The sequence below is a fragment of the Etheostoma spectabile genome, chromosome 14, assembly GCF_008692095.1.
Source record: "Etheostoma spectabile isolate EspeVRDwgs_2016 chromosome 14, UIUC_Espe_1.0, whole genome shotgun sequence".
NCBI lineage: Eukaryota > Metazoa > Chordata > Actinopteri > Perciformes > Percidae > Etheostoma > Etheostoma spectabile.
The window spans coordinates 11,353,196-11,377,696 of record NC_045746.1 but is presented as its reverse complement, the minus strand read 5'-3'; the positions used below and the strand labels follow the sequence as shown (position 1 = coordinate 11,377,696).

The window sequence follows — 24,501 nt, the reverse complement described above, 5'->3', positions numbered from 1 at the left end:
CACACACACACACACACACACACACACACACACACACACAGAGAGAGACACGCATTCACGCACCCACCCACGGACAGTTGGTCTCAGTACACAGATGCTATTTGGCCTTCTGATGGATTTTTTTCTTACCTGGCATTGAAAAGTGTGTGTGATGCTCTCTTGATGTGTGTGTGTGTACATTTCATTTTACTGTAAGCTTGTTCAGAGTGTTACTGAAACTGTGTTTGCCCATCTCACACAATGTGAAACCAAGAACTGCCAGTGAGAGCAAAAGAGAGAGCGAGAGAGGGGAAGGGGGGGGGGTCAAGTCCATTAAAGGGAAATTTTCATTAGCCGTGACAGCCTGGGAAAAGGCAAACAGGAGAGGGAGGGTATAAAAAGAAACAATTATTCCAGACATTACATGGAAGACAACAGAAGCCGTGGCAATTCAAAAACTCAAAATTCAAAAAAGGATACGACGTGGAATAGAAGGAGCAGGGAAAAATGCAAGGGAAAGAATGTGAAGAAAAACAAAAATGGAAGACTCTTTTTATACCCAGCTGGAAAACACTGGGAATAAACAGGAAATCATAAAGCAGCACAGCATGGAGGCAGAGAGCCTTAAAGTCGCAGCTTTAAGAATATGAGAATTAAATTGACAATAGAGCGGTGTTACTTATTTCAAGGACATCAGTGGGGACTTCCTCACAAGCCAAGTGCTTTGGGTTGTAAAGGACACCTGCTTTTAATGATCTCAGATATGAGAATAGCCTTGTGGATGTTACTGAAGCGTGTTTTTATAAAGAGCCCGTTGAGACTCTCTGGCATGAAAGCTCTTTGTTTCTTAGGTAATTAGCAAATATAGCCGGTAGCCTTTTTTTTCAAGTGAGGTAAGAAGCCTGGAGGTTGACAATAAACAATCACGTTTTTCTCCAAAATGCACCACAGAGCGCAAAAGGAAGTCCTTCAAACTTTATAACTCCTCCCTCTAAGTGTCTGACACACACACACACACACACACACACACACTTAGTGAGTTTAAAACTGGACAATATGTATCTGTTTTGTGCAATGACACTGCTTAAAATATGTGCAATACCCCGCTGCTACTATTTCTTCATTTTTACTGTTCACCATTGCGACGCCTTAATTATGTAAATCCTGTATCATAAATAATTCCTTTAACTATGTAAATACTGTACATATCCACACTCCTTATATTTCTACTCTTTGTATATACTGATGATTCTGATTCTTATAAGTCCTCCAACTTCCATGGGGCCACTGGAGAGTACTCTTTTTTTAAGTTCTGTTTACAGTCTCAATATATATATATATATATATATATATATATATATATATATATATATATATATATATAATTGGCCCTCTCAATACGGAATACTTATGATAATGGAATGATGTGTGTAAACAAGGGCATAAAGAAGGCCCAGCTGTATTTTTAAATCAATGTACTCAGTTGGAAGAAGCATGGGAATGTGCTTGGTGACAGATTTAGAACTGCACAATCAATAGTAAGAAAGAAGGGAAAGAAATTACCCGCTTTAGAGGATTTTATGAATCAGAACAGTTCAGCATCAGTCCCAGTGTTGTCACTAATGAGTCTCAATGTAAAAGTCTCAATGCCTCGTTGGATGCATTTCACTCCTTTCGCGGGGGGAGAGGAGCCATCACATCGACGTGCTTATTCCTGCGCTCTTTCTGTAGAGAATAGCCAACCAGCTGGCAAACTCCAGCTCTGGTTCTCTTACTTTTCTTTTCTCTGATGAGTCAGAATTGACATCCTGTGAGCATTTGACTCTTGATACCTTTGGTGGAACGTGAGAGCTGCGAGGTGCTCTCGTTGTGTAAAGGCTAAGCATTTCGGGAGGTCTGGCAAAATAACTGAGTGGATAGATATTCCTTTCAAAACCGTCGTGCGGCTGACTTCATTACAATATTGTCCTCTTTTTTTTTTGGTGAAATGTCAGTCTGGCTGCCAACTCTGGGGTATAAATAAACCCTGGACTGTAAATATCATCAGTCACTCATAAGCAGACTACAATAGTTTGGTTTAGGAAAGAGCGTGATGCATGCATCTCATTACACTAGTGGATTGTCACATGAAAAAAGAGCAGAATTGTTATGGAGCTTAAGCACTGAGGTGGATACCTTTCATATGAGGCACAAAAAAAGAGTGGTGTATAGGATAGCCTTTAGAAAGACTCCATGCTCATCTATATCATAATTTGTGTTTAAGTAAATGACTAAAACTATGGGTTAAGACCCCAAAAGAGCCAGAATAATGAGGGAGTTTGAGTTTGGTCTTGCAGATCAAAGACAGATATCACTGCTAGCTGTTAAAACTGAGCTCCTGATGCTTTGGCTGCACAAATCTGCATGTGGTGGTACTGATTAAAGATAAACTGAGAGCTGAAAGGCTGCCAGCAACAGTGTGTGTTTCGGAGTGGGAACACCTTTTATGTGCAGTTATTTCAGGCCTTCAAGCTTTCAATTATATTCAACCCCAGTATGAAAGCTCCTGTCACTTTTTCTCACTTTTCCTAATGAAATGGAGTGGCTGACACAGAGAGAGAGCGAGAGCGAGAAGGAATGAGCCTGCAGGCTTATTAAGTGAGTAATATGGACAGAGGCCCGGGCACATTGTGCGTGCACATCTCCATCCCCGAGAGGCTGCGCACATGTAGCTCCCACTGAATGTTCCTGCCTTGACAAGCAGCCAGCCAGCGTCTTCAAGAAAACAAGCAACCCATAATTACCCCGTCCAACCCGCGGCATCACTTCCTGCAGGTGGAGATCCAAAAGACTCTGTCTCCGTGGCTACCCTGTTGCCAGGAGACAGTTCGGGTGGGCCAGGTTGACGACAGAGACAGACAGAGGTAACCGTGGATAAACTAACATATCTCAAGGTTATCAAGTCTCCACTCCATTACTCTACTGCCTGCCATCTTTCACCTTCTGCATCAAGACACTAATAAATAAAGGCACTGTATTAAAAGCGCCTTCTTGTAAACAAGCTATGTTTGCATTTTGTGTTTATCACCAAAAGGCATTGCATGCATTCTTGATGTCTATGTGTGAACGTTATAAGGTGTATAATTGTAAATAGGTACTCTTTGAAAAAGTGTAGGCCAAACTGAATCAAGGGAGAAACTATGTTGTCCACTGAAATAAAGCCACTTGACAGACTTTGCATGTATTTTAATATTATGACTTCAGTTTTCACTTGTAGTACCATATTCTGTCAAAAGAATTACAGCATAGAAATGGTCAAATGTAAATATGAGTTTAGTGCATGGAGTGCAACAATTCCACAAAATTTCAGACAAATTTTCATTTAAAAGTATGGCTTTCTTGCTCCAGGTCTTTTTTCAGACTTGCATATTCACAAAATGTAAGTTTCCTTGTAAATAAACCCAACTCATGTCATACCAACACAACCCCAGAAACAGAAGGTTTTATTTTAAGTCCAACGCACATCTCTGACCCTATTCTGTCACTGCAGTTGGGACTTAGGAGAGCAGAGTGTCATGCTGCTCTTAAAGCATCACTGTCCAGGTCTCCTGAGTAGGTCACTCAACTCAATATGCATGTGTGGGAGTGTGGGAGCTTTGTTTGGGATTCACTGTTACCCTCCTGCAACCCAGAGGGGAGACAATGTGCCTGCCTATGCTGCCACTGTGCTGCCACCTGCTGGCCGCTCTCTGTCGCCGTGTCTCCAGAGAAGTCCTGTGGAAAACACACCCGCCCTTTGCCCTATTCACGTCTACCTCATATCTCTCACTGGGGCGAAGGGTCAAAAAAAGAACATCCTGTGTACTTTGCCTAAACTTCAACCCAAAACAAGATATTCCCCTGAGGGATGATTTCCCTTTTTTTCTCCTTACAGCTTTTTTTTTTTTTTTTTTTTTTAAACACAGAAAAGTTGCCCAACAGTTTTTCTGATAATTTAGCACTGACCGCTCGAGGACACAAAAAAACTAAGTGAGCAACAAACACTGCACGTCACATTTATTTACAAAAAAAAAAAAAAACTTAACAAGAAGTCGACCCCAAGTCTTAGGAATAGTGAGTGAAGCGTCCTCAGTCGGTTCTGGTTCTCTCCTAAGAGTAAAGTGCATGATAAAGAGGCTTGCAGTTACACAGCTGAGGCTGTGTAACAAGTGGGGCTTCGTTAAACCATGTCCGTCCCGTGTGTCGTCTGATTGAGGGAGCTCTCACGGCTCCGTTTCCTCACCTCGGCTTTTCTTCTCCGTCCCAGCGAGGATCTGAAGGACTGTCTGGTTGAAGTCATCGGGCTGGTCGGCGAAGACGTAATGGCCGGCTCCTCTGATGACCTTTACAAACACAGTTGAACAGAGAGAGTCAGCTGTTTAGAGACAAAGCTGTCGTGAATAGTTCTTTTTAAACCCCATTTTTAAGAGAAGTTCCTACAATGATTTGCACATCTGGTCTGGTTTTCTTTAACGCGTATCCAGAGTCACTGTCAATGCTGGAGCGTGATCCATAGATGAAGGAAATGGGGATGTCAGCCTGGACTTGGTCGATCCTCTCCAGCATGGGCCTCTTAGCCCAACCATAGGGAATGGTCATGTTCTTAAAGGCCGTTTCTCCACTGAAACAGAGACAAAATATTGTAGGAGAAATAAAAAGTACCAGTGTGTATCGGCTTTAAAGGTTTCTCACCTTGGCGTCTGGGCATTTAGATGGTAGATGTAGTCCGATACTGTGTTGTCGTCAAAAACGGAAGAGTACTTCTGCTTGAAATCTGACCTGACTGTCTGGACCAGCATAGGACCTGAGAGATATCAGTACGATAACTTCAAACAAACCAGACCATTGACAAGAAAACTGGCAGCCTCTACTAACCTCTCCAATGCATGTCATGTTTTGTGCCAGTTTTTCAGAAATTCTTTCAAAAGCCCATGATGGAAATAGAGAATGGCTGCTGCTGATGATGATGATGATTCAATAATCTTTCAAATCAATGACAATGCAGAGCCAGACAAACAAGTAGTAACATCATTTTTGTGTTGTTGTTTTTTTTTTATGTAGAAAACCATCTCAAAACAATCTCACAATACTCACATGGGGTGATATTGGCATGTTTAGCAAGCCAAGCCTCAAATTTAGTATACTGAATATTAAATGGAACTAAAGATACGTGTGTGTGTGTGTGTGTGTGTGTGTGTGTGTGTGTGTGTGTGTGTGTGTGTGCGCTGACCTAGAGGCCCAGCCAGTCTGAGTCCAGCCAGAGGGTTGAAGGGGCTCATAACAGCCCCCATGGCTCTGATCCACACCGGGATGGAGCTGTGGTTGGGGTTGTCTGGACGTGCTGGGAACCCCCATGGCTCCACTAACAGCAGATGTTTTACCCTTCACACACACACACACACAGTTAGATTTTAATTAATTAATAATAAATGTATTAATAGAGCGCTTTCAATCAGAGTGCTTTATAAAAAGAATACAATTAAAATACAAAGTACATTAAAGTTTTAAATCAAATTACAAATCTCCACGTTTGGAACAAAATAGGCAGACCTCAGCATTGAGGACTGGAGTGCTGTTGGGGATTTGGGCTCTCAGAAATCTGTTTTTCAAATTTTCCTCAAGTGATGTTTGATATATTTATACAAGTTTTCATAATTTTTAACAAGAAGGACTGCTGAACTCAGGGGACTGGGTGGTTTTTTGAAAGAGCCGATATTTCACGGAAAGTACGTAAAAAGATAACCATTTGACACACTTTTGAGGACTAAGTGCACACTTGGCATGGATTTTATCAAATCCAATATAAAGTAGTTCTGAATATACTGTGTGGCTTCACTAAACACAAAATAAACACACCAAAGCACCTGTGTGGGTATTTGAGTGTGTAGGCAGCAGACAGGTATCCCCCGAGGTTGTGTCCCAGCAGCACCATGTCCTCCAGTCCCACCTTGTCCCTCCACTCCTCCAGGGCCGACACAAACTGGTCCTCAGCCCCCTCGGGGTCCGTGCTGAACTGGGGGTGGCTGCTCCTGCCAAAGCCCAGCAGGTCCAGAGTGTAGACCGGTCCGCTGCTGGAGAGAGAGTCCAGGTTTTGGGCCCAAAGAGCAACCCCACCTCCAAAGCCATGCAGCAGAACCAGAGGGGGCCTGGGCTGGGCAAGGGGCCCGGAAGGAGAGCATGGAGGTGGCTGAGTGAAAAAAGCTAAGGTCCACAGATAGTTGTTGTTGGATATCCGGACGTGCTGCCTGGAGAAAGGCAGCTTTACACCTGCAGTTTGGGGCAGAGGGGTCCTTACGGCTTAGACTGATAGGTCTACAACAACCAGTTCTGGTATTTTTGACCCTTTTTTTATAAGACAAAAATATCTAAACAAATCCTCTCAGCATTTAGATGATGCAACACCAAAACTTTTAAGTGGAAACCACTCAACTTTGTATCAGTGGTTCAACAGCTCTTTAACCCTCATGTTGTCCTCGAGTCAAATTGACCCATTTTCATATGTCAATGTTCTTTTTAATTACCCAAAAATAACATGATTGATTCCACACAACGCTCTTTGGCAAGTACAAATCTCTACTTTCATTAATTTTGGGGCGTCTTATTCAATTTTATAGCATTTGAAAAAAGATCAAAGTGATCAAAATAGTATTGACTAAAAGTTGACATACAGTAGGGCTCAAAAGTTTGGGCACCCCAGGTACAATTTTTTTATTAATGTGCATAAAGAAGCCAAAAAAAGATGGAAAAATCCCAAAAAGGCATCAAATGACAGATTAGACATATGTCCCAAAAAGTTAGATTTTATTTCCATCATTTACACTTTCAAAATAACAGAAAACTAAAAAAATGGCGTCTGCAAAAGTTTGGGCACCCTGCAGAATTTATAGCATGCACCCCCCCCCCCCTTGCTTTTGCTTCTTTATGCACATTAATAAAATATTTTTACCTGGGGTGCCCAAACTTTCAAGCCCCACTGTATTCCAGTCTGTGATTATCCATCAACGTACATTCCTTTAATTTTAGTCTTCCTAAATTTCTGCTTTTTGAACTCAAACATAAGGTATAACTTCCCATAAATGAGGTTAATTGACCATAAATTACCAAAATAACTGAAACTAAAGTTATTAAGTGAGTGTTATGTAGTGACAAACCATAAAATAAGCATGAAAAGTGTTGAAAAAAAAGGGACAAAAACAAAAAAGGTAAGAAAATGTTAAAACCATTGATAGAAAGCGTCAACAAAAGGACTGATTTTCAATTTTGACAGGAAGACAACACAAGGGTTAAGGCCCACTTACTCTTGAGCATTTTCTCCTCTGCATCTTTCAGCTGAGAGGGAGAAGTGGGGCACCAAGAGGGGAGCCAGCTGGAGATCCAGGAGCTGGGATTCAGACAGCAGACATGCACAGGCACAACACAACACAACATGTAATGTACATGCCAACACAGGCAAAGGCTAACTATAACTTGAACTTTGACCAGTTACCACTTCTGCTATCTGAAGGAATGCAAACAATAAAGAAAGACTTTAAGAACTTACAAAAGAGCTCCATGGCTCAATGGGGCATGCAAAATGCATCAAAAGGCAGTTACAATACCCCAAATTCAATGTGAGAACAGAGAGGCTCGTGGGGATTTCAGCAACGAATTAAAAGTTTACATAAAGAAATGTTATACGTTAAATGAGAAGATACTGATAACGTTAATTCAATTGAAAGCTATTTGGATATTTAACAGAAACTTAATATTACACACTTTTAACAGAGGTTTGGATGTAAAGTAAGCTAACGTTACGGAGGGTGTCGGTGCTAGTTCGAGAAAACAATGTAGGCTAGTTGGTTAACTTCACAAAACAGTGAGAGACAACAGGCACACTTAGCTACAAAACCAACCACGGTATGAAGGCAATTTAAAATAAAAGCGTTTTTTTAAGCAGGAAAACGTACCACTGTTCTTTGGTAGGTTGTATCTGCTCAGCCATCCTTCGCATGGTGGTTTGTTTTAGAGCAGACTAGACTGTAAATACGGTGTTAACAGTCTATGGTCACTAGCAGATCCCTTAGTAGTCAGCATGTATTGCGATGCGTTCAGGGACATTAAGTAATCAATTAAATCCACAAGTAGATGTAAAGATTACAACTGAGAACGACATACCCTTTTACCAAGTATGCGTCTGTACAGTATGTGAATCATTTAGAATGCATTATGGTAAACAGAAACATGAACGTAAAGTTACAAATTGTCCTCACAGTTTAGCACTCGCCTAACGGCTTTCAGAGGGCTCAACGTTTGTATGTCCAACTACACCTGAAGGCAGCAGCGTGGTCTGATTCTCTGCCGACCTTTGATTCTCATGCTTTGAGGTCATGACTCCGCCATTCCAAGTAAAAAAATAATATTAGCAAACGGTACCGAATACAGGTCTTGTTTTAGTTCGCTATAACAAATAGCTTCATTCAGTTTATGCTAACTTCACAAAGTTGTGCTTTACATTTGATTCGTTAAGAGGCGTTTAGGCACTGCGCCAGACCGTAATAAATGTGCAAACGTTGTAAAGCTGACCCCTCTAATAGCTTCCTACAACAGAGGTAACAATAATATATTGCATATATAAATTATACAAACAGTTTACCACCTAAATTGCTAAATAAATATGATTAATTAAATAATTCGACATTGAAAACACACGTTTAAATTACAAGAAAAAGGCGGGTTTGTTTGGTCGGTCATGCTAATATGCTAGCGCAGATTAGCATAATATGCCAGCGCATATTAGCATGACTATAGTAGCCTAACCTAATATGCTAGCGCATATTAGCATGACTATAGTAGCCTAATATGCTAGCGCATATTAGCATGACTGACCCCAATTGAACCGAATATGGTAATGGTAATTACAATTATTAAGGTTACATTTAAAAAAATAAAAGTAATATGGCATTTATACTGTTTTTTCTTGAACATTAAAAATGCCATTTTACACGAGCTAAACGTGGCCTATTTCTTTGCATAGGCTAAATATATCATTTTGGCTAGTTTCTGATTATGTTGAAGCATATTGTGTTGTGAAATACAGTATTATACTTTTTCAAATATAGGTTTCTACTAAGCAACTGGTTAAGGCTTATGCTTCTGTGAAAATAGAATTGAAATTAAATACACCAACAGAAAGGTCCCAAATATATCCTGGAAAGGCTAAAAAAATAAATCTGTGTGCATCTTGTGTAATGTCAAACCAAGGTAGATAGCTTTGGCTTTTCTTAAACTAATATCTAGGCTAATATTAGACGGGACAACTCCAATTGCCGGCATAAAGATTAAACCATGGCTTATCTGCATGCATTTCATAGGCAACTATAATTTAAGATAAGGGAGGAGATTAAAAAGCAAGTTAATTTTATTCATTACCCTCAAGGGCTTGAGTGGTACAGTAGCGCTTTTTCTATTTCGCTTTCCTTTTTTCAAACTTGTACTCTTACTGTGAATTTCATTAAATCCTAAAAGGAGTTCATCTTAGAGATTTACAGAGGTATGACCCTTGAGCAAATCAGGAGCGCCATCCTCTAGTCAGTGTTTGCTGACTAGAGTTATTTGTGTCTTTTGGCAGACCTCTGGAACTGGGAGCCCCCTAACGAACCCTGGATTTAAATTAGTCTACAAACAACATACATTATAAACATGGTGGCAAGACACTGTGTGTGTGTGTGTGTGTAATCACTTTTCAATCACAGACACTTTTCTCAAAAATGATTTGTGATTTTTTCTCTCACAGGTCTTGGACTATTTGAGGAGAGCCCAACCAGTCCACAAGGTGGAGTACTTGTGTTCTATTAGTACACACACACACACACATGCATTTTCTGGGTACTTTGTCCTTTATTCCTCAACACAATTTTCCTCTCATACCACCCACTTCTGGTGGCTCTCGGACTATGGACTGGCTGAGTGGTTCCTGAGTGGTTCATTTCCTTCACTCTCATACATGCACACACTCTTTCTCTCTGTGTTACTGTCCGTTCACTCTGATAAGCACTCAAAATGTCATAAGCCAGTAGACAATGACGCTGTAGTCAAGCCCATAGAAGTACAGTAGTGTAAGGGCTGTAGCTGTCTGGAGATCAGCAACTAAGTGAAGTTTTTTTTTACTGAGACAGCGGCACAAAGCTGCAGCATGGAGCAGGCCTGCTCCGTGAGTCTCACAATTAAATGCTAGTCATGCCAGCTAGAGGATACACCGCATATCCTCTTCCTCTTGTTTTATCATAGGCATAAAATCAGTAACCCATGGTCTGGCAGTAAATTGACTTAACAAAAGTCTGTTCAGTCTCATCACTCATGCGACAATCAGGAGGAAATTTCACAAACTGGCAAAGTCATTACAATGTGGTCTAAATGGTCTCATTGTGTAATCTAACTGATTGTTCTTGGAGGTATAGCGTTAACTCAGGAAGCACTTTACTGTAGTGGGAGCAGGCATCCTGTGGAGGAGCATGCAGGCGTCTGTAGATGTGACACAAATGATCACAATGCCACGCAGTGCCGACATGGCTTTTATTCAGTGATATAAATACTCGCCTCTTAAAGTCATATTTACGTCATTTTCTTGTCAACCTAAATACGTTTAAAAAAAAAACACTGAAGTTTGTACAATAACCAAATACAGTCCCCCACGTTATTAAAAGGAACAAAGCATAGGTGGCCTGAAGAAAACTGTGCTTGGCTTTCAAGTGATTACTGGAATGAATTAAAACTGCATCCCAGTTTCATACAGACTAGTTTAAAGCAGGCTTTTGAGTACAGTGTGTAAAGGTGACAAAATTAAGTATACTCTTGCCAGAATGCATACTAAACAGGTTCTGTGCTTGTGTGTGATGTTGACATAAACTATTGTACCACAATGCAATGCACAAAGGGAATAGAGGAACCAGAACAAAAAAGTAAATAAATTGTGCATAGTGTTTAGACAGCTCAAAAAAGATCTTACAAAGACAACAAAGTATAGATCATTTTGATTTCTCTCAAACGTCGCAGTTGGATTGACATCGGTCTCTGTAAATATTGCATCATTTCCTGTTGGTACAAAACCCCAGGTCTCACAGGAGACATTTGGACTTGTCATATTAGGAAAACCACAGATAACATTAGCAAACGCTCAATTCTATTCAAGTGTCCCAGAAAGCCATGACAGTGAGTCAGCATGCACAATACCAGGGCCCTAAACTGAAGCAGCTCAATGGATATACAGTATACATACAATATGTATACAATATACTATGAACTGAAAACATTTAGTATGTAGTACTAGTACAAGTATGTAGTAATTAGAAAAAAAAGGCAATTTCCCCATACATTTTGTGTCTCTTTGTGGCTTTTTGCGTCTCTTTGTAGTCGTGTTGTGTCTCTTTTTGGTCATTTTTGTTTTCTTTGGGATTGTTCTGCGTCTCGGTGGTCATTTTGCGTCTCTTTGTAGTGGCTTTGTGTCCCTTTGTGGTGGTTTTGCGTCTCTTTTTCCACATCATTTTGGACCAATAATTACCATATCTGTGTCTGAAACGTTGGATAAGCTAGAGCAGATAATAAATAAATGACACTCAAAAAGCCTAAAGACAAAACTTGCTGTCCAACTAGTCCAACTACAACTACCCATACAGGTGTTTTTTCATTTATGCCAAATAGACCTGTGTGTGTGTGTGTGTGTCTGTGTGTGTCTGTGTGTGTGTGTTCGTGCGCGCGTTTGTTTGGCGACCTCACGTAGTTCCCACCATAGCAACACCCAACTTCAACCTGCCTGAACATGAGGTCTAATTAGCCAGAGGAATAAAAAAAAAACCTGAGGGAGTGCAGGGCCCTAATTAACCATAATAACATAAAATTAATAATAAATGGTACTTATGTTATAGTGTTAGAGCTCAAGACAACATAGATGATGTTTTCTGGCGTGTGAGTGACATTGTGTCTTGCTACTTCTAGTTTTTGGATGTAATTTATCCTAATTTGCCCACTCATTGATCTACTCGTATACTTATACAAAAACTACCATCTGTAATGATGGTAGTTTTTGTATAAGTATACGAGTAGATAAATGAGTAAGACTATGTAAAGGACAGAGAGGGATCGAGATTGAATGCGTCACTGTTATATTTTCTCTCATTGTGTGTGTGTGTGTGTGTGTGTGTGTGTGTGTGTGTTCAGTATGTGCCGTATGTCCATTTTCTGCTCACAGTGAACTGTTCTGGAGTCAGCTTATTAGGTCTGATTTGAACAAGGTTAATACAGACCCACTGTAGATTAGTCAGCTAGCTGGAAGCACAAACTTCACTGTGTCACAAATTTTTTTGGGGCACGACCTGGTGCAGTATGGGTAATACCAGTGACCAAGCTGTTAGCGGAAGATGGAAAGGGGATGGAAGAGAGGAGGGTCTGTCTGGTTGCTAGGATACGTGGTCGGCGCCAACAGCGGATATGATTTATAATGGCCAGTCTCACTGTCTCGCTTTCTCTGCTAGTTTCCTCCTTCCTCTCCTCCCTCTCACTTTTCCACTGACTCTCTCCATCCTCTACCCTCATTTCTAGCCTCAGCATCTCTACGGGTCTATTAACTGGCCCTGTCTGATCTGATCTGAGTTCTTTCTACTGGCAGTAGTCAGGGCTATTATTTATATGGGTGTTATTCTCTCCTGTGTCCATCATGAGCACGCTGAGACAGATTTCAAGCCACTTCAGTTGATTTGGCAATAACGACTTATTTCGAATCCACCTCTTTACGGTCTTGTGGGTTGTACATACAGCCTATAATTATATGTGCAGCAACTTCCGTGCGCGTATTTACAAGCGTTCATGTTCACATGATCATGCATGAGCTGCACCCACATAAACGGAGGGTATTGATTTGCAGAGACTTGATCCACCTCGGGATGTGAACAATTGTCAGGGACAAACACAGTGCGAGGAGGAGGAGGCACACGGCCATGCAAAGGAAACAAGGAGCTAAAAGGGGAGATGGAGGGCCATATGTGCGATCAAAGAATGCTCTACAAGGATGTAGGGATGTTCAATTTGGTTTTTGATAAAGATGGGTTTTTTAAAGACTGATGCCAGCTCTTAGAATATACTTTTGTGCCAGAAGTGTTTGTCTCAGAACAGTATTCAGATGATCACGAGAGCCTGAAATGTTTAAGACGAACTTCATAAAATTACCTTTGTGTTGGTGTCTCCTTTAAGCGGAGTGACACAGGTTGCACTGCAGATTCTACAATGCGATGACATTGAGTTACTGCTATCAGATTACCATGCAGATAGTTGTGGCTTTATCTGCTAAGATTTTGAGATACCTGTCTCTGAGATTCTGACATTAAAAAAGAGAGAAATAGCCATTTCAAAACCCCTTAGGAAACTAGCCACAGTGAGGTCTGTGGATTGCCCACAGATTAAAACCTGGGCAAAATGATTTGCATAGCTAGATACCACTAGAGGGTAAAAAAGAGAAAATATGTTCTGTGTGAATTTAGGTTAACTAACCCCTTAATACAAAGCCAGTGAGAGTCATCTGCATTTGCAAGCTAATATGGTTTATGATGTTTGGATTTATATTTGACACAAAGGGGTTAATGGGAGTCCTGCTGTAGACATTTACATTCTCTCTAATTCTACACACACACACACACACACACACACACACACACACACACACACACACACACACACACACAGTCATATTAGTCTGCATGATAAATATTTCTCAAATACACACAGATGGTACAAACAATTTTTCTCTTGCATTGTCTTTTGCTCATACACACACACACACTCTTTTTCTCACACACACATACACACACACACACACTGTACTACTCTCTGTCTTGGAATTTTACATTTTGATGAAGGAGGAAGCATTATGGTACGATGGATTTACCTTGCTGATAGCACCACAGCGACTCTAGAGTGATGTATCGTGCTTTAATTATTTCCCCCGCAGTAATTGTGTTCATATTCTTTCATATACTTTTTGATGTATAGTGACAGTGGGATATGCATGTACTTAAATAACTAAAGTTACATCCTGGTAGCTTCCATTTCAAAAAGTCTTATTACTGAATATAAAATACTACTGTGCAATGGCTGTATTTATTTAATTCCATTCACTGGGATGGGTAGAGGGGACCAGTGAGCAGAGTGTTTGCAGTGGGCATGGCTTTGTTAGATAAACTAAAAAGACTACAGAGTCTTCTTCTTCTACTTCCTTATAGAATAGCAGTGTTTTCCCTAGCTTTGTGGAAGGTGCGCATGTACTTGGCGGGGGCTTCGGGTGTCCTTTCTCAAGAAAAGGTTAGTGTTTTTTTTTAATTCGAAAAAAAAAAAGCAATTTCCCCATACATTTTGTGTCTCTTTGTGGCTTTTTGCGTCTCTTTGTAGTCGTGTTGTGTCTCTTTTTGGTCATTTTTGTTTTCTTTGGGATTGTTCTGGGTCTCGGTGGTCATTTTGCGTCTCTTTGTAGTGGCTTTGTGTCCCTTTGTGGTAGTTTTGCGTCTCTTTTTCCACATCAATTTGGACCAATAATGACCATATCTGTGTCTGAAACGTTGGATAAGCTAGAGCAGATAATAAATAAATGACACTCAAAAAGCCTAAAGACAAAACTTGCTGTCCAACTAGTCCAACTACAATTATTAAAAAAGACATACACACAACATACACATACATCATAACAGGATGTTAAAATAACAAATAAACAAGTCCACATGAATAATATGGGTATGAATATACTGTATATATATTAGTGCTGTCAGTTAAATGTGTTATTAACGGCATTAACGCAAACCCATTTTAACGGCGTCGATTTTTTTATCGTGAGAGTAACGTTCTTTTTGGCCTAGCAGACTTTGTAGTTTTTTCACATGCTGTTGCAACAACTAGTAACGTCAGAAAAACTACAACACCCACCGGATCTAGCTAGACCGGAAACACAACAACGGACACACCGCACACACTTGTTTGGGCTTGCGAGCCGGCCAAATAGTAGTAACGTTACGTTTTGAGTGGATGGCGAGCGCGAGACGACAAAATGGACGCCAGGAAGATTCGGAATGGAAAGTTTCCCTTTTAAAAGTTGCCAAATGACAAGACCAAAGTGATCTGTGTGTTTGGTGGTTGTGAACTGAGCTATCATCGCAGGACGGCCAGTCTGAAATACCACTTGATGGCCAAGCACACAGCTGATGTGAAATTGAACACTACAATAGGCTATATGCTTGGGGGGGCGGTTTTGCCCACTACAGTAGGCTATATGCTGGTGGTGGCACAAAGCGAGCCAATCCACTTCTCCATGTTGATAAGAGCATTAAAATGAGAAAAAATAATGGGACGAAAAGAAATCAAGGGACATTTAGGATAGATAAAAATGTGCGATTAATCACGATTAATTACGAGTTAGCTATGACAATAATGCAATTAATCGTTTGACAGCACTAGTGTGTATATATATACATATATACACACACATACGTACATGAGGAAAGTAATCAAGAATCGTTTTTGAATTGAAAATGGATATTGAATCAAATTGTGACATTTTCTGAATTGTACACCAATTCACATGTAAGCGATGGTGGACAAAATCCACAGGCCACACAGCGTTTAATTGCTGAGTTGCAGTGGAGGGACACTAACAAACAAGAAGACGGACTTTAAAAGATGTAAACCTATCCTTTGTCTACCTCCACTACCAGCAATCCAGAAATGTCCCCTCTGGTTAGCTGAGGCTCCCTCAGTCTTACAATTTTCTTAACTTATCCGCACTTATTAAATTAGATTATTTGACAAAGCAAGAAGTCTATTGCTTGTCTCTTAGCTTGCATCCATAAGTGATCCAGGAAGGCATTCAAACTAGAGTGTCCATATTTCTCTTTCCCTCTAAGTCGGTCCAGTGTCTTCCAGTAAATGGAGGATAATTTTAGAGCGATAAAGAGCCCAGAGGATATCGAGGGGTGGACACACACACACACACACACGCACACACACACACACGCACGCACGCACGCACACACACGCGCGCGCAATAAGATGGTCCCTCATTCCCCTGTTGCGTCTGCTGACCCCATAGGATCCACTGAGATCGGCTGCTGCTGAGTGCGCGGCTTCCTCACACACTCAAACACACACGCACAGACACACACACATACAGGAATGCGTACGCACTTTGACTAATAGGCCTAATGCTTCCTGAAGAGGGCCCAGCACTGCATTAGCTACGGATGTGGGATTGATTTAGAAACTGAAAGCCTTCTAGTGTGCGTGTATGAATATGTTATGCACTCATTGGTGTGTGTTTTTCCACTCCTCTAACATTATCTGTTTACTCACAAATGATGCACACAGCAAGAGACACATGTGATGGAGGTTCAAACGATTTTAAAGATGAATATATTGAATATATTTTTACTATATACAGTATATAACTTTACATTTCGATGTTTTATTCCAAGGAAAGCACAGGTATACTGCGTTTCCTCCCAACATGTTATTCTTTTCAGAGTGCAAAAGTCTTTGAATGAAGATTTACATCCGACACGAAAAGTCTCTCACTAATTTTCGAGTTAACAGCAGGGCTAATTAAGGCAGTTTGACCCTTCACACCAATTAAACAGTCGCGGAACTCTGAAAAACATTAGTCTTTCTAATTCCTGACATGAGTATTAAAAGATTAAACTAAAGAATATAATAGACTAATGAAATAAAGGCTGTTTTGATGTGACTGTGGTCCATCATTGCTGCAGTGGACCACACTGACTGACACTGTGCAGTACTTACCATGAAAGGGCCCAGCTGAATAGGCCAGGCCTGGGAAATCGTTATAAAATCCTGATCTTGATTCACCCTGTTAACAATCACATTTTTAAATAACTTTGATTATTTTATACTTATTCTTTTTTTTAATGACTTTGATTCTCATTTAATTTTACAAGCCGACTGCATCCCAAACGCTACTACTTTCCTCTGTACATTTTTAAACATAGACTGTATGAAATAGGTCTTAATGCTCTCCCTTCTCTTCATTGAAGCGTCTTTGTTTACAGGCTTGTGCTGATGCGCTTTGTGCTGTAGGTGCCAAAAAAAAGTCTATGTTTGGTGCTGCCAATGGGTTTTGTCACGGTTCATGTGTGCAATAAACATTAAACTGCGTGAGAAATATATCATGGCAGAGAATCATGATATTAATTCTAAGCAATGGCCTGCTACTGACCGTGACTAGATACACTGACTTTACGGCTACAGGAGTGGAACACACTATGATTGCTGGTATGATGAAACACAATCTCGACCTTGACTATTGCTACACTGGCCCTTTGGCAACTACCTCATTATTTTGCTACATTGAAGTAACATGATACAGATGTGCAAATCTGTGAAAATGTAGAGCTTAAAATGAACAAACTATAGAAAACATCCAAAATCAGACATTGCTGCTACATATCCATTAAAGGATTGATACATATTTTTTCACGTCGGTCTTATACAATCCTCAGATGCCACTTGTGTATTGAAAAATGTTCAGCTGCTGTTCAGCCACCTGACTAACACGTGGGTTGGAGCATACAGACATCTTACTGTAAGAAATGGGAGATGGAATCCACACTATAGCATAGCTGAAACTAAAAGAAGCTAACCCTGGAAATCCAGACTTCTCGTGAGAGCACATTTTGAATTTTCTCATCGAGTTACTCTAGCTTCAAGTAATGCTGCTCATTAACTATGTCCTTGTAGCCGAGCTGCACCAATCACATCGGTGTATCTGATATAGGCGGGGCCCGAGGCGAGCTAAACAGATTACGACAGTTTAATCTACCAGTTAGCTCCGCTAGCTAAGCGTACAGGGCTCTGGATACGTCACCCTGTGTGTTGTTGTGATTGGTCGTAATGTTATCCAGTTGCGTGCAGTAAGATTTTCAAATGCATGTTTGGTGCCGCGCCTCGAGATGGGCAACTTTCGATGCCATATTTTGGATTTGGGTCTGGATTTCCAGGGTACATTATAGCCACTAACTTACTCTTTCAACATACATATGGCATGGGAGTACTGCTTCAAGATAGAGTTGAAACATTTCAACATATCCTTTTATATCTCTTTTAAACAAGAGATGATATCATATTGTACATGTTAAACTCCAGTCACAAAGTCCTGCATGTTGCTATTAAATGCATGCTGGGAAACATTGACACAACTGAGGTATAACCTTAGCATGAAGCCATGTGGAGCTAAATGGAGACACAAAACAAGGCCACGGTGCGTGGGGGAGAATATTGGTAGAGAACCAGGTGACTGGCAGAGGACGGTAAAAAGCCCGAGAACGAGGGCAGAAGAGGAACGGGTTAAAACGTCAAGAGCGGAGGAGAGGGTGAGGTGGCCTGGGGGGAGGAGAAGAGAAAGAGCAGAGAAACAGAAAAGCAGACGTGGAGGAGGTGGGGAATTGATGAAGCAGAAAGCTGGGTTATTCCTGCTGTGAATCTGTGCCTTTGCTGTTTGTGTGTGTGTGTGTGTGTGTGTGTGTGTGTGTGCACATGCGAATGTGCACATGTGTGAGTGAGTGCAAGTATGAATGGCAGTAAATGAAACTGTTTATCAGATCGATATGGCCATCATGTCCCAGATGACTGTGGCCTCTACTGAATAGCAATCATAAATCACAACAAAATATGGAGGACACAACCTATACAGTGAAGGGAAAAACGTGGTTGATCCCCTGTTGATTTTGTATGTTTGTCCACTGACAAAGACATGATCAGTCTATAATTTTAATGGTAGATTTATTTGAACAATGAGAGACAGAATAACAACAAGAAAATCCAAAATCCGATTGATTTTAATGAGGGAAATAAGTATTTGACCCCCTCTCAATCAGAAAGATTTCTGGCTCCCAGGTGTCTTTTATACAGGGAACGAGCTGAGATTAGGAGCACAATCTTAAAGGGAGTGCTCCTAACCTCAGCTTGTTACCTGTATAAAAGACACCTGCCCACAGAAGAAATCAATCAATCATATTCCAAGCTCTAAACCATGGCCAAGACCAAAGAGCTCTCCAAGGATGTCAGGGACAAGATTGTAGACCTACACAAGTCTGGAATGGGCTACAAGACCATCGCCAAGCAGCTGGTGCGATTATTCGCAAATGGAAGAAACAAAAGAACTGTCAATCTCCCTCGGCCTGGGGCTCCACGCAAGATCTCACCTCGTGGAGTTGCAACGACCATGAGAACAGAGAGGAATTAGCCCAGAACTACACGGGAGGATCTTGTCAATGATCTCAAGGCAGCTGGGACCATAGTCACCAAGAAAACAATTGGTAACACACTACGCCGTAAAGGACGCCCGCAAGGTCCCCCTGCTCAAGAAAGCACATATACATGCCCGTCTGAGGTTTGCCTATGAACATCTGAATGATTCAGAGAACAACTGGGTGAAAGTGTTGTGGTGAGATGAGACCAAAATGGAGCTCAACTCAACATACCGTGTTAGGAGTAGGAGGGATGCTGCCTATGACCCCAAGAACACCATCCCCACCGTCAAACATGGAGGTGGAAACAGTATGCTTTTGGGGGTTGGGGTGGGGGGGTTCTTCATAGCATCAAAGGGACGATGGGGCCATGTACCCTCAAATCTTGGGTGAGAACCTCCTTCCCTCAGCCAGGGCATTGAAAATGGGTCGTGGATGGGTATTCCAGCATGACAATGACCCAAAACACACGGCCAAGGCAACAAAGGAGTGGCTCAAGAAGAAGCACATTAAGGTCCTGGGGTGGCCTAGTCGGTCTCCAGACCTTATCCCATAGAAAATCAGTGGAGGGAGCTGAAGGTTCGAGTTGCCAGACGTCAGTCTCAAAACCTTAATGACTTGGAGAAGATCTGCAAAGAGGCAGAATCCTTCCTGAGATGTGTGCAAACCTGGTGCCCAACTACAAGAAACATCTGACCTCTGGGACAGCCAACAAGGGTTTTGCCACCAAGTACTAAGTCATGTTTTGCAGAGTGGTCAAATACATATTTCCCTCATTAAAATGCAAATCAATATTTTGAAAAAAACATTTTTGACATGCCTTTTTCTGGATTTTTTTGTGGCTATTCTGTCTCTCACTGTTCAGATAAATCTACCATTAATATTATGGACTGATCATTTCTTTGTCAGAGGGCAAATGTACAAAATCAGCAGGGGCTCAAATACTTTTTTAGCCTCACTGTACTGTGTGTGTGTGTGTGTGTGTGTGTGGGCATGTGCGTTTGCAGTAACCTGTTTGTGTCTTACTCTTTAAATTAGAGATGTTCCGATTCCAGTATCGGTATTGCCTCCGATACGTCCTAAAACGCTGGTATCGGGAAGTACTGGAGCTTATTCACCGATCCGATACCACGTAATAAAACCCTGAAGAAAATCTACGTTAAAGTAGTTTATTTATTTCCGTTACAACTGACTGTCAAACTGGATGATAAAAGAAAGTTCTGTGGCGTTTGTCGTTTGTGTTTGTTCACAAAGAGTTTAGGAAGGGATAGTAGTATACAGTTGTTAAAATATAATAAAATATATTTTACACTGGTATTGGATCAGTACTCGGAAGCAAAAAATAGTATCAGACCTACTTTAAATGTGTGTATCTGTGTGAAATATTCTTCTTTCTCCAGATGCGCTGAGATTTGAGATGGAGCGGTCATAAAAATGGAGACTTCAGAAAGACAGACCACACCTTAGACCAGTCTGTCTACATAGCTTCACAGCGTATGAAATGAGGATGTTAGACAATACACATATACACGATCAGCCATATTGTAAGTGTGACATATCCTCCGTCCTTTTCCATAGGGTTAACAACAGCGCTCTTGTTCTGTGTCTGACGGCCCCCAGTGCTCTCACTCTGAATAATGTAGCCTCCCGATATCAGTGACAAGAGTCTCGAAACCAAAATAGCATCTTGAGCTCAGATAAATATAGAAGGTTATTAAATCGGCAGCAGGAGAGAGACAGAGAAAAGCTAGGAAAAAAGGGATGGTCTGCTGTACGTGTGAGGATAAAACTCCCCTCTGCAGCAAACTACAGAGGCTCAATTGAACGTTTACAAGACGCTGGTTGTTGTGTGGTTCCTTGTTTTTCTCACCCCCACGTTGGTATCATCAGTAATCGATTTTTGGTTTGTAATCATCCTTAGTGAATATACTGGACGTCAAGGTTGGGTCTGTGTGTGTTTTCGGGCCTGCCAGAGTGCAGTGAGTCAGCAGTATTTCACTGGCTAGTTCTCAGGAGACTAGGCCGCATGTAAGCGCTCGCTGCCATCTGCCTCTCGCCACTCTCTCGCCCTTCTTTACTGCCGTTCTGCGTGTTGTCCTTCGTCTTATCCTATCTTTTTGTTGAATGTCTCCCGCTCATAGTGAAACTGAAGAATCAGGGATTGATACTGCGTGTGACACCCCGCAGAGCAGTGGGGTGAAAGGTTGTGGGGGGGTTGGATCTGCTTGTCAGAGCAACCGGCCCCCATTTTGACACAATCTCCCCTGGGAAAGTGTGTGTGTGTGTGTGTGTGTGTGTGTGTGTGTGTGTGTGTGTGTGAGATGTTGTGACAGAAACTGACTGACAAGCCCCTTCGCAGCCCAACACCAGTCACTGCAGAGAGACTAATGATGACAGCTCTCAGGCCGTACACACTGCTCTCTTTTTCTCTTTCTCTTTCTTACACACACACCCACACACCATGTCTTCCTATCTTTCGCTCTCTTTGTCTTGTGTCTTTCCCTCGGCTACCTCTTCCTCTATCACACGCCCACACAGACAATGGCATCCTGTATATCGTCTCCCTGACACAAAGGCACAACAAACACGCATTTACATGAACACCAGGCAAACACACAACACCACACCCACCACCACACACACACCACACACACACCACACACACCCACAGTCATATAGTCTGCATGACAAAATTTTTGAAATACACACCAGAGGGTACAAACATTTTTTCTCTTGCATGTCTGTCTTTCTCTCATACACACACACTCTCTCTTTTCTCACACTCACTTCACACACACACACACACACACACACACACACACACACACACACACACACGCTGCACTACTCTCTGTCTTGGAATTTTACATTTTGATGAAGGAGGAAGCATGTCGTCCAATCAGAGCAGTGGGAGCAGGGAGAGACCATCTTGGTGCAGACAGCAGGGTGGTGCTCAGCAGTTCGCAGGAGTGTTATCAGGGTCGTCTCTACCAGCTCTGCCCCCCGGCGTCCCCTCGTCTGCGGGCGGCTGGTGGTACAATCCGCCAGGCTCGATAAGAACCCCTCCTCTTTGTCTCCCCCTCTTCTGTCAGTGCTAGGGTGTAGCTACTGATCCTATACTACAGCAGAGAGAGTGAGAGGGAGGAGGGACATCAGGTGTCACTGCTCTGCAACCCCAGTTGAGGCTGCATTACCACGACAACCAGCTCCAGGGGTGCTGCCAGGTGAGTCTGAGGACACGCTCTCACACATTCACTTTGACTTTTATACATGTGTACAATAAGGTGATTCCACATTGCTTTCACATAGTGATTTGTTGAATTGAACAGATTTGCATACACATGTGTGCAGCCGCTGACATGCTCCAGAATGTGGGAATTGTCACTGAATCCAACACTACTAATTGAGTAACAGTGTAGTGTGGGAGTGCGTGCGTAGTTGCTGTCAGCGAGTGTGTGCGTGTGTGTATGTTTCGTAGCCATGCCAGAATGTACAGCATATGTGTGTGTGTACATATGTCGTCCTTTCCCGTGTGATGGTGGGAGACAAAGGGTCCCCTCTGTCTGGCGCTGTAGCACTGCTCACACCGCCGCTAATGGGTGGGAAAGTTTAACTCTGTCAGCAATCATGTCTGACCCACACCCCAACCCCAACCCCCACCTTCCCACCCGCACGCCACCCTCGCTGGTCGAACACTCCTGATAGGAGGACACGGTCATAGCATTTGATCACCCAGTTGGTGGGGTTGGGGTTGTGGTCGGGGGTGGCGGGTGTTCTGAGGACATGGAGGCTGAGAGGAAGGGAAGTAGGGGGGGAGGGGGGTGGGGGGTATGTGTTGCAGTCATTACTACTGTAATGTGTGATAGACATACCATAAAGAGTTAAAACAAACACTTGTCTGAGGAGGTGTCATCTGCCATTCACCATGCTATGTGTGTGTGTGTGTGTGTGTGTTGTGTGTGTGTGTGTGTGGGGTTGGTTGTGGGGTGTGTGGGGGGGGGGAAGAAAGAATTAAAGCTGCCCAACTGTCAGCCATTACTGCCCAATAAACGCAGACAAAGGGCGCCGGATCATATGTGCAGTCTCGTGTCATACTCCGCGTGTGTGTATATGTGGGTGGGTGGGGAAGTAGGGGGAGGGTTTGTATGTCGAACGGTCACATATACGCAGGGCACCACCGTAAGCATGTGCGTACAGTATGTCTGATCATCATGTCTGAGCTCGTCCTGGAAAGTGGCAGTCGTCTCTAGAAGATCACATGTGCGCATTGCGCTGCCGTGTTCTCGGTCTCCTGTCCCTCTCAGTCCCTGACGCCCTTATTCAGCCTGTCCCTTTTGACAGCCGGCCATCATCCCACCCCGACTCTCCACCGGCATGCAGCACCAGCCGAGTCTCGTTCATCCTCTTTCTCACAAGGATGTAGACTGGTTCAACCCAGTCCACATGACACTAAATTATCAATCCCCTCTTTGTGTCAACTACTGTAATAGATGTGCTCTTATCCTTATGTGGCCTTTGTTTAATCCTGCCCATGTAATTGCAGATCTTTGTAGCGGGGTGCGGCCTAGTGTAGTTTGTGTAATATGTAGATTAGTGTTTTAGGACTAGTCAAAGTTTTTTTGTTTTAACAAATGCTGTATCAGATAAATTACATTATTTTGAATTCAAAGAAGACAATATTCTGCATTCCGAAAGACTCATTGGTCGGGTCCACCCATGTAGACCCTGTACATGCGTGGGCAGTTGGGCTCGAACTCGCAAGTGCACAGGTCACGCATTCACCTACAGTGACACTGGGCCATTCGGTGTGCAGTAAAATAGTTTTTTTTTTTTTAAAGCAGATTTCAGTATTTGACGAAGACAGCATCCCATTGTCTTAAACAGAAATGTTTTATTAATTAAGAAGTATGGTGCGTGACAGGTGTGGGCTGTCGTTATCCTCTGTTATTTGAGTATCTTATATATCCTGAGTGCGGAGTAATCCATATCCTTCTCCTCCTATATCTCCGAAACCAAATTACCAGTGACCAAACTGCAGTCTGTGTGTAAAAATGGTGGCGACGAGAACAAGCTGTACATTTCTCTTTCAGTGCCCATTCTCTCCTCTCTCTGTCTCCCTCCTCTTCCATGTAATTCCTTTTCTCACCCTTCCCATTCCCTCTCTCTTTTCTCTGTGCTCGCATAGACACACTCATCCCCTCCTCCATATGTGAGCACTGACGAGCTGTAGGGCGTG

General features: G+C 42.2%; 1 protein-coding gene and 1 long non-coding RNA gene across 2 annotated transcripts in view; one reads left to right on the top strand and one right to left on the bottom strand.

Moving 5' to 3' along the window:
• Positions 1 to 4,173: 4,173 nt before the first annotated feature.
• On the bottom strand, positions 4,174 to 8,072 carry LOC116701415 (1-acylglycerol-3-phosphate O-acyltransferase ABHD5). Its single transcript, XM_032535118.1, has 7 exons — positions 7,944 to 8,072; positions 7,296 to 7,378; positions 5,862 to 6,264; positions 5,228 to 5,379; positions 4,690 to 4,801; positions 4,438 to 4,618; positions 4,174 to 4,340 (listed from the first exon to the last, which is right to left on the bottom strand). The coding sequence occupies exons 1-7, from the start codon at positions 7,985 to 7,987 to the stop codon at positions 4,221 to 4,223; spliced, it is 1,095 nt and encodes a 364-aa protein (XP_032391009.1). The 5' UTR covers positions 7,988 to 8,072; the 3' UTR covers positions 4,174 to 4,220.
• A 267-nt stretch (positions 8,073 to 8,339) lies between these two features.
• The window catches only part of LOC116702171 (uncharacterized), a 17,388-nt gene continuing 1,226 nt past the window's right edge, over positions 8,340 to 24,501 (top strand). The window contains exons 1-3 of the long non-coding RNA XR_004335091.1: positions 8,340 to 8,585; positions 9,770 to 9,808; positions 22,358 to 22,489. This is a non-coding gene — a long non-coding RNA (uncharacterized LOC116702171). The remainder of the gene's footprint in view (positions 8,586 to 9,769; positions 9,809 to 22,357; positions 22,490 to 24,501) is intronic.